The sequence below is a fragment of the Hippoglossus hippoglossus genome, chromosome 1 (genome assembly GCF_009819705.1).
Source record: "Hippoglossus hippoglossus isolate fHipHip1 chromosome 1, fHipHip1.pri, whole genome shotgun sequence".
Classification (NCBI taxonomy): domain Eukaryota; kingdom Metazoa; phylum Chordata; class Actinopteri; order Pleuronectiformes; family Pleuronectidae; genus Hippoglossus; species Hippoglossus hippoglossus.
In genome coordinates, this window is record NC_047151.1 from 6,447,539 (window position 1) to 6,457,282 (window position 9,744).

Here is a 9,744-nt window from a genome sequence, read left to right on the forward strand (position 1 = left end):
ACGCATGTGGCCCCATTCTTTTCGCTGTGTGAATGCAAATGCGTCAATATGACTGATGACTTCTGACCTGCTACAGTTTCACAATGAATCAAACATATTTTGAGCTTTTCAGTGTCTACACATTGGTTGTGGCCACCACCACAATATCGTATGGTTGACATGATTGCTTTGCTTCTTGAAATTGTAAAATCTTTTGTGGTGTATTTAGTTAACATGGATCATTTTGACACGTGTGTAAAACATAATGACAGGTTTACAGCTAGCGGCGCCTGATTTCTGGACTCTCAGACTCCCTAAGTGTTATTACAATATGTTACTTGTTAGTTATCTCTTCCTGAGAATGCTCTTTGACCTGTTAGGTGGAGAGGTTCCCATCTTCAAGTAGGAAGCATGTTTCGAACTAGATGCCCCTATGTATGATGTCATTTTATCTCAAGTTTTGGGCGTAAACAAGTTCCCTATATGAATGCTTGTCCGGCACCGGCGACTCAGACTTCTGAATTGGCCGAGAACGTCTCCGGGTGTGCCGGTACCCGTCCTGACCTGTAACTTCTGTGTAATAAACCTTATTATACAAGCAAGAACGGTGTCCGCGGAGATTCCTTCATCATCATCTTCAACATCACTGCTGCTTAAATATACGACAAATTTGGCGTCACGAACTCTGGACGTGCTGTGGCCTGCGGCATCTCCAAGACCTTCACACACGGTGAGCATTTCTCACTTGACTGGATGCTGGTTCATTCATTGAAGCTGTTGTGTGCCTGCTGTCTGGTCACACCGTAAAGAACCTTTTCTTTTTTGTGGACATGTCATGTTGTGTTGATGTTTGAAGTGAAGTTCCGTGCTAAATTTGATTTTATTTGCGTAGTGCACAACGCAAATAAAGGGGGGATTATTATAAGAGAAGATAAAAAGTGAAGAAAGGAAATAACATAAATACAAGAGATGTATTGTATGTGTAGAATAGCTTCATTGTAACGATAAGGTGAGCTAAATAACATTGTGCGAGATTAATGAAGATTGGGCCCTCAACTTCTTAACGGTAAGACATGTGTAGATTAGTCACTGCGTGACAGTTGGCTTTGACATAGTCAGGAATTGAGTTAAAAAGAGAAAATTGGGATAATCCTGGATCCAGGAAATTTGAATAAATAAATGTAAACAGTGATAAGGGACAGAGTAATGAGAGAGAAATAGGATCAAAGAGATGATCAGGGAAAGACGCCGCAGAATCTGGATATAGAAGCCCTCAGGAAGAGGAGCTGTTAGAATGGGCCGCAAAACCTCACCACAGGTCAGTTTAATAAACTGGAGATTGTAGAATTAAAAATTCGATTGTATGTTCTCACTCTGAACATTTGTTGACGAACAGTGTTTGGTGCAGCCTCTCATCGAATATTTGCATCTCATAGGTAGCATAAATTTAAAAGAATAAGAAAGAAAAGTGCGCGGCAAAAAGCATGCTATAGGAATGTATGGTATGAATGAGTTGTTTTGGGGAATATAAGATGAGTGCTGTTTGTGTTTTTCATTGTGTGGCAATGTGTGTGCGTTCATGAACAGGGAGACATCTCCCAGCCGTACCCTGGTGTGTGTGTGACACGTGGTCACTACTGTGTTCCAGCTGTGTGTGACAAATTGCCGCAGGGGTTGGTCTATGTGGTTTAGATTAATAAATAAGATTTTATGATTGAATAAACATATATAGGTTGTGGTTGATAACGGGAAATTTGATAACTTATAAGGAAAGATATTTAGCTTTCTGTATTAAATAAAACAATGAGCCTCTTCCAGAGGACGTAATGAATTATGTGGGTCTAGTTTTCCCTCCCTCCACTCGCCCCCACCTTCCCCATGTTTTTCTTCGTATCTCTCCTCGGCTCCCCTGAGAGAGAGACCGCCTGTGTGAAAGAATTCAGAAAAGAGGGGGAGAAAGGGGGGTTGTAAATTTTCTAAAACATGAGTACAGCGACATGAGGAGAGACTTTCATGCTCTCACCTCTGTGATTAACACCCTCCTGTGAGACGCAGGGGCAGAGTCACAAAGTTTAAAAAAAAAACAAAACAACAGAAAACAATTCTTTAATGGGGTTTAGTTTAAGCTAAAAAAGACAGTTTGTTTGTTTGTTTGTGGGACAGCGAGATTGTGCAGACAGTATTAGGAAATAATATTGTTTGTTTGATTCAGCTAGATTGGATATGTTTGTAGTTCTAAAAATTCTTTAACCGCTAAAACTTTTTGTTTCATTTGGTTTTCATTAAATTCTACAATGCTTAGTTAGGGGTTTAATTTGGGAACAAATTGAGTTTAATTTGACATTTTGGACTTTAAATACTGGATAATGATAATTTGGATAGAAGGAGAGATAGTTAGAATTTAGTTTTAAGGTGATAACGAGAGGAAATTGGTTGCATTGACTAGAGAATGCACATATGCTGGTATCAAGAGTGTGAACATCTACACTACGGGCTGGTATAAATAAGAATAACATATCTGTTTTTCCTCACTGGGACTGACACATGTGCTGTGTGCAGGCAGAGAGTCATACAGATATATATTGGTTTATGAAAGGACTGTTGAGTTATTAATACAGCCGTGAATGAATAATAAACTATTGAGAACTTTAAAGATATTATTAGAGTGAAATAAACTAAATTATATATTGATGATGCATGGTATGAGATTATTACTGGTATTTAAAGGAGAAAAACATCTATTGACCTAAATGCTGGCAGATAACGTGTGCAAATGTGTGCAAATCATACTGAATCGCTTATGATGCTGTTCAAAGGACCTAATGGGTTCATAGGATACTAAATCATTGCCTGTTTCTTTTCCCTTATCCATTTACGGTGAGTGGGAATTGAGGCCGGTGCATCACACAGATTGAGGCTTGCTGACGTCTGCGTGTGCAGCTCCTGTCTCCAGTCTGATCAAGGCCGGTACAGTTTATCCAAAAATAAATAAATAAATAAATAAATAAATAAATAAATAAATAAATAAATAAATAAATAAATAAAGGGCTTGGCAACGGACTGACCAGTTAATGCATTTAACTAATTAATAGAATATGATTGTTTGGTCTAAACTCTGCTGTCAGTTGCAGATGTAAGTTTTATTGTTTGTGCGTGGCTTATTCTGATCTGTGCTGTGTTGGAGATTCACTATTGTGACTGTTTGATGATTTGAGGTGAATATTGGTTGATAATTAGGTGATTGTCTTGCTGCGACTAAGAGCACATTTGGTGACAGTCAGTCACTTGTGGGAGTGCGTGATCTTTTTGTCAAATATTATAAAGCAGACTTTGGGTTGTGCTATTACATCAATGAGCTTTTGATTCCTTTGGAGTTGGCAAATCAATTTCATTTTTATTATTGGCTGTGGTGTCTTAATGGTTTTAATACATGAATTGATTAATTTGTTAGTTGGTTCATTGATTGGTTGATTGATTGATTGATTGATTGAGTGCTTGATTGATTAATTTGTTAATTGACTGATTTGTTAATTGTTTAATTGATTGATTGTTTAATTGGTTGATTGATTGAAAAAAAAAAAAAAAAAAAGAGGGGAGATAAGTAATCTAAATAGCTTTAAGTAGTTTTAATCTTAGCAATTACTTTTTAATTTACAATAAGGGAACATAAGGAAGCCGTTACAATGTGGAAAAAGGGCACTAAAAGTCCAAAAGTAATTACTCCTGTTGATGTAGTACAGAAGAATAATCCTTTAGTTAAAGGCATCGCAAACATTGCAAAAATATCGGAAAAATGGCATAAATTCTGGCCTGAAATTGACCAACCATGGCCAGTAGAGGGGACTCTTAACCCAGATGTAATTATAATAATGGAGGTACTTGTGTCCACATACAAGGAAGAGAAGGAAAAGATGGAAAATGAGAAGGTGGACAAGGAAAAGATGGAAAATGAGAAGGTAGACAAGGAAAGGATGGAAAATGAGAAGGTGGAGAAGGAAAGGATGGAAAAGAGAGGAGATGATACCAATAATGACAGTGAGAATGGAGACAGCGATGAAGATTTGGAGACCAGGACTCCTTCATCTTCAAGAAGGTTTTGTCCTGCGACATCCAGTACTGAAATAAAAGAGGACTTACAGAGGACTTTAAGAGAGGTCGAAAGAAGTATGGACCGATGCTCCTATGACTTGGGAAAAACTAGTAATCCAGAAAGACAAAGAACACTGGTGAACCAGTTAGAGGAGTTGCAGATACGGAAGGAAGAGCTGCAGAAAGAAGGCTCCCAACTATTGGGCATGAAAAATGCATTGCGCTCAAGAAAACAGTTGACACTTAAGAAGATGTTTCCAGTGGTCATCCGAGGGCAGAGTTTGGAGTATAAGCCTTGGCAGAGTACAGATATGTCAAACATACTTGAGAAGTTACCTACTCTTCAAGATGGAGCACATTATTGGATTTCGAAGTTGGAAGAGATTATGGTGGGAGAACAACCTGCCACTGGAGATATTAAGAGACTCTTGGCTAATCTCCTTGGAGTTCATGCTATGGGAGATATTCTACAGAAAGCTGGACTTAATCGATATGTGGGAACTGCTGTGAATGATTCAGAGCTGTTTTCTGCAAATAGAGGTCGAGCGTGGAGAGCGCTGAAAGAGACATTTCCGACAAATGTACATCCTGACAACATTTTTATTGAACCACTGGGACAGGAAGAAAACCCGAGGGCCTATGTGTCGAGAGCTCATCAAGTGTGGAGAAATATCACAGGAAATGACCCGGATTTGAATCAAATGGAGCAGTCAATTTTGCGAGCCAGAATACAGAAGGGGTTGCCCCTATCAGTGAGGAGCAAACTGGCAGAGGTGGTTGGTCTTGGAAGCATGGCAAAGGGTGTCTATACGGATCATATAGCCCATCAAGTGGTGCTGTATAGGAAAAAGGAACATGACCAGAAAGAACAGGACCAAGAGACCCTCAGAAAACTCAATCAAATACAACTGGTGGATAATAAGAAGATGGAGAAGAAGCAGGCTCTGGTTATGCAGAATCAGGCTCCACTAAATCAACCATTACCACAACTACAGCCGAACCAGGTTCAGCTTCAATCGTTCCAGCCATCATCGGTGGTTCCAGTTGTCTCCTACCCACAGCCAACTTTTGGTCAAGCGCAGAATTGGAGAGGAAGGGATCAAGGAAATTTCGGAAGAGGAAGAGGAGGAAGGTTTAATCAAAATTTTCAACAGCGTTCAGAAGAATGTTATAATTGTGGACAATTAGGCCACTTTGCCCGTGAGTGCAACAACTTCAGAGGGAATTTCAGAGGGAATTTCAGAGGGAACTCCAGAGGAAACTTCAGAGGAGGATTCAGGGGCCAATCAGGGCCACCCAGAGGACCGGTGAACCCTTACAGAGGCCCGGAACCAGGATTCTAGAGATGCCCTGAAGACTCGAAAGGGGGGTGTCAGCTGATAGTGTCAGGGCCGGAGAGAGATCCAACAATAGAGGTGAAAATAAATAATCGACCATTGGAAGTGATGGTGGATAGCGGAGCTGCTTTTACCTGTATTCAGCCTGAAGATGCTATACATCTCCCCATGTCCGGTCAATTGATTCGGACAATCGGGTTTGAGGGAGTGAAACAGCTGATTCCTCTCACAGAACCAATTGAGCTCAGTTATAAAAATCGGAAGATTACAATACCCATATTGGTATCAGAACATACACCTATTGCACTTTTGGGAAGAGATGCTTTGTGTAGATTGAAGTGTACAATAAAGTTTACACCAGACGGCTGTCTGGTGGAAGTGCCAAATGATATTTTTCACCAATCATTGATGACAACGGAGACTGAAGCTTCTTCAGTATTTTGGATCGGAAGTCTTAATGCAGATTTTTTGGAGCCAGCTAAATTGTGGGAGAAGTTTATCATTGCCAATATGCCTGATGCGAAGCTTCCAGAGTATCCATTTCACTGCACGCTCAAGTATTTCAATAATGATGCCCAACCAAACACAGAGGAATGGTTGAGTCGTCAACCAAAGCAAGTTCAACTCAGTTCGGGCTGTATAATTTTGGGACCACAAGGAGCAGCTATGAAGATACACAGAGATGACCATTTGGATAAAGAGTTTGATATCGAGAAGAGTGTGCCACATGTGACCTTGTTGGTGTGTGAAGAATATACGCAGAAGCATATAGGAGAAATGATGGCAGAAGCAGAAGAAGCTGTTTTTATACCGGTAAAAGAGAATCTTGCCATCTGGAGGAGTGAGGATCAGAGATTCATTAAGATCATGATCTCTGCTCAAGGACAAGGAAAGCCACAAACTGTGCGGATGACACATGAGTCAATTTGCAGTGCTAAGATGGACTCAGACTTAATGAGAGAAGAGATGTTGCGACAAGTTCCAGAATGTTTGTGGTCTCGGCATAGTACTGATATTGGACTTGTGAAGTCAGCCCAACCAGTGAGAGCTGAACTCCGACCAGGAGTCAAACCTCCTTGGAAGAACCAGTATCCACTGAAGGAAGAGGCAATCCGAGGAATTGAACCACAGATTGAAGGACTTTTGAAAGCAGGTGTTTTGAAGATAACACAGAATCCCCAGAGTAACACGCCTTTGTTGCCTGTAAAGAAGCCAGATGATTCATATCGCCTGGTACATGATTTGAGAGCAGTGACTGAAGTGGTAGCTGATTTTCCAGCAGAAGTGCCGGATCCACATACTTTGTTAGCCCAAATTCCTCCAGATGCGACACATTTCACAGTGTTAGATTTATGTGGTGCGTTTTTCAGTGTTCCACTTAGTATAGAAAGTCAAGGCTTATTTGGGTTCACGTACAATGGACATTATTATGAGTATAAGTAACAGTAAAGATAACAATTTAAAGATTTGGATAAACTGATCTGAGTAGTCCTAATATGAACTTCATGCGAAGGAACTATGGTGACACAGCACTAAGCCAAGTACAAGTGTGGATGAAAGAATGTGGGTTTCCAACTGGGGGAAGTTTTAGTATAAGACAGCTGAAACAGCTGAGACTGAAGCTAGAGGAGAAAGAAAAAGTAAGTCAGGCCAGAAATGTAAATCTTACATTTCAGGCAGATAGGAAGGTATGTGGAATGTGGTTAGAAGATAGCCATGGTAGAGTTCTAGTTCTGTTAGGGACATCACCATTAAGGAAGTATACGTTAATTAATGACAACGGAGACTGAAGGTTGAGGGAGATTGTAGTCTTTATGTATATAGGCCTCAACAGGAAGATCAAGGTGATTATAGGTGTTCTTTTTATGATCCACGTTTTGGGAGTGAGCGGTCCGAGTTGGGATTTAGAGTTCGTATAGTGTCTCTAGTGATAATAGGTGAGAATAAGAATATAGACCTCCAAGATGTTGGGGAAACAAGAGAATTGACGACGATGACATCAACTCCCCAGACGAAAGCTGGGAAAATGGAAGGGAAATCTACCCTTTTAGTGTTAAAAGTTATTGAAGGTATAAATGTATCGCATTTAACTACAGTGGCGCCTCAGATGATTTCTATAACGCCACCTCCTTTGAATACTGTGATCAGAGTTAAGTTAGGAGGAACAGCTTACCTCCCTTGTCGATGTGGAAGGTGGAATGTTGGTAGTAACATTCCTCCCAAGTGGGAAAATAGTCGTGGTGAAGATGTGTTGTTGACAAGACCTGAAGTTGATATTGTGCCTCGTGATCAAAGGAAGTATGTTTTGTATAATGACATGAGGTGGTTGAAAATTAAAGATGATTGTTCACTTGTCCTGCGTAAAGTTACATGGGAAGACCAAGGGGAATACATGTGTACTTATTTAGAACCGGAGTTTAAATTTGTTCCATATCAAAATTATTGGATAAAAGGTCATATAACTCGTAAAGTGACACTCATGATAAAAGATTTGAGTCCTATTGGAGTTTTCACGGTTACTAAAGGGGTTCAGGAACAATTTACCACAGTAATTACTCCAATGCTGAATAGTACACAGATGAAGCTTGTTACTTTAGCTCCAGAAACAACTAAGAGTGTTCATACATCAACTCAGGCTACTACTCTAGCTATGACTTTGAAGGGGATGAATGCTACAACAGTGACGACATCTTTGACGTCTACGACATTTGTAAATGTGACGCAGACATCTGACATGACACCTTTGACATTTAAGGATGTGGTTAATATAACCCAGAAGCTAATGTTAAAGATAGAGCCTAGGGTGAACAGTAGTAATGAGATTGTTGAAGTTAGAGAACAGATGATGGAAGAGAATGATGCAGATTCATCTGTGACAGCTCAGAGGACTATTTCAGACGTAGATAATTACTTTTTTGACTCTGATCAGACACCAGAACATATGACAATGACATATGTATGACATATGTATGATCAATACCATACATTACAAAAGAGAGAAACTAAATGGAAGGCGTTTGGGTTTGATCCTTCAGTATTACAAATTGCAGACCCATGGGCAAGTAGGAACTTATGGTTCCAGCAATTAACGCATTCCGTAAGATCGGTTACGAATTGGAATGGTCCATGTGTGGTAAAGATTCCATCGCCGAACTCATGGCCTTCAATTTTAGAGACTGTACCAGACCCACTAACCGCTATATGCCAAAGTTATGCACTATCGTGGCTGTTGTATCAGCAGCAGTCAGCAGAAGATATAGTGATGGCTTTGTCAGTACATCTGTTTAAGTCTAGATTTACTTGTTCTTGGTTGGGGGAATTACCATATGTAAATTTACTTGATCAGCATGAAAATATCAAAACGGCGGTCCCTGATATAATGGAAGTGACATCAGTGAGAGCTAACAGCTGTTTTTGTTCAAATAATACTCATGATGGGCCGGGAATGTTTATGGGGATATCAGATTGTGACGAATATATGATGGACTTGGGTAAGCGTGGACATAAGATGAGTAATGATTCGTATGAAGTAACTTTTGATGTACCACATCAGAGACAGAATATAACTTTAAGGGTGCAGATCCAAAGTTTGCCTGGGAATGTGACTATAGGGAATTTCAAGGATATTTGGTGGGTTTGTGGTGATAAGGCATATATATTTCTACCGTATGGGTGGACAGGATGCTGTTATATGGCAACGTTGAAACTCCCATATGAGGTTTTTACTATGCAGAAGGGAAAAGGGCCAGATGAGGTCCAATCTAATGTCGTTTCCGGAAGTAGGAAGAAACGGGAGATGGCACAGTTTAACAATTTGGAATCGTACCATTGGAGAATAAGTCTAGCAGAGAAGTGGGCTATAGGATTATTTCCATGGTATGGGGTGACATTCTTGGCAGATCACATTGATAATATTACCTATACCCTACAGGGTTTTGCAAACGCAACCATAAAAAAGGTTTTGAATATTTGTCAAATACTGAGAAAAGCCACAGACTGACGTTGCTAAAACATGACATGGCTCTTGACTATATTTTGGCCAAACAAGGTGGCCTATGTGTGGCTTTGAACTTAACTGGGAATGCTTGCTATACTTTGATTCCTGATAGTTCTGATAATATGACTAGTGTTATAGATGCATTGAAGCTTATAAGGGATGCGTTTGGCCCGTCAGAAAACGCTGGATGGTCTGCAAATGCTTGGTTGCAAGACAAATTAGGGCCAGTAGGAGCAGTGCTAGTTCAGGTTTTGGCAGCACTTGTTCTAACGTTGAGTGTGATGTTTTGTTTTTGTACGCTGTTGTTGACCTTTGCGAAGGTTATGATATTGAGATGGGTTG

At 40.1% G+C, this 9,744-nt stretch overlaps 1 protein-coding gene across 1 annotated transcript in view; it reads left to right on the forward strand.

Moving 5' to 3' along the window:
• Positions 1-3,980: 3,980 nt before the first annotated feature.
• Positions 3,981-9,744, forward strand: part of LOC117771724 — a 5,950-nt gene continuing 186 nt past the window's right edge. The window contains exons 1-2 of the mRNA XM_034602433.1: positions 3,981-5,439; positions 8,581-8,583. Of these exons, the coding sequence (XP_034458324.1) occupies positions 3,981-5,411 (1,431 nt within the window). The 3' untranslated portion in view covers positions 5,412-5,439; positions 8,581-8,583. The remainder of the gene's footprint in view (positions 5,440-8,580; positions 8,584-9,744) is intronic.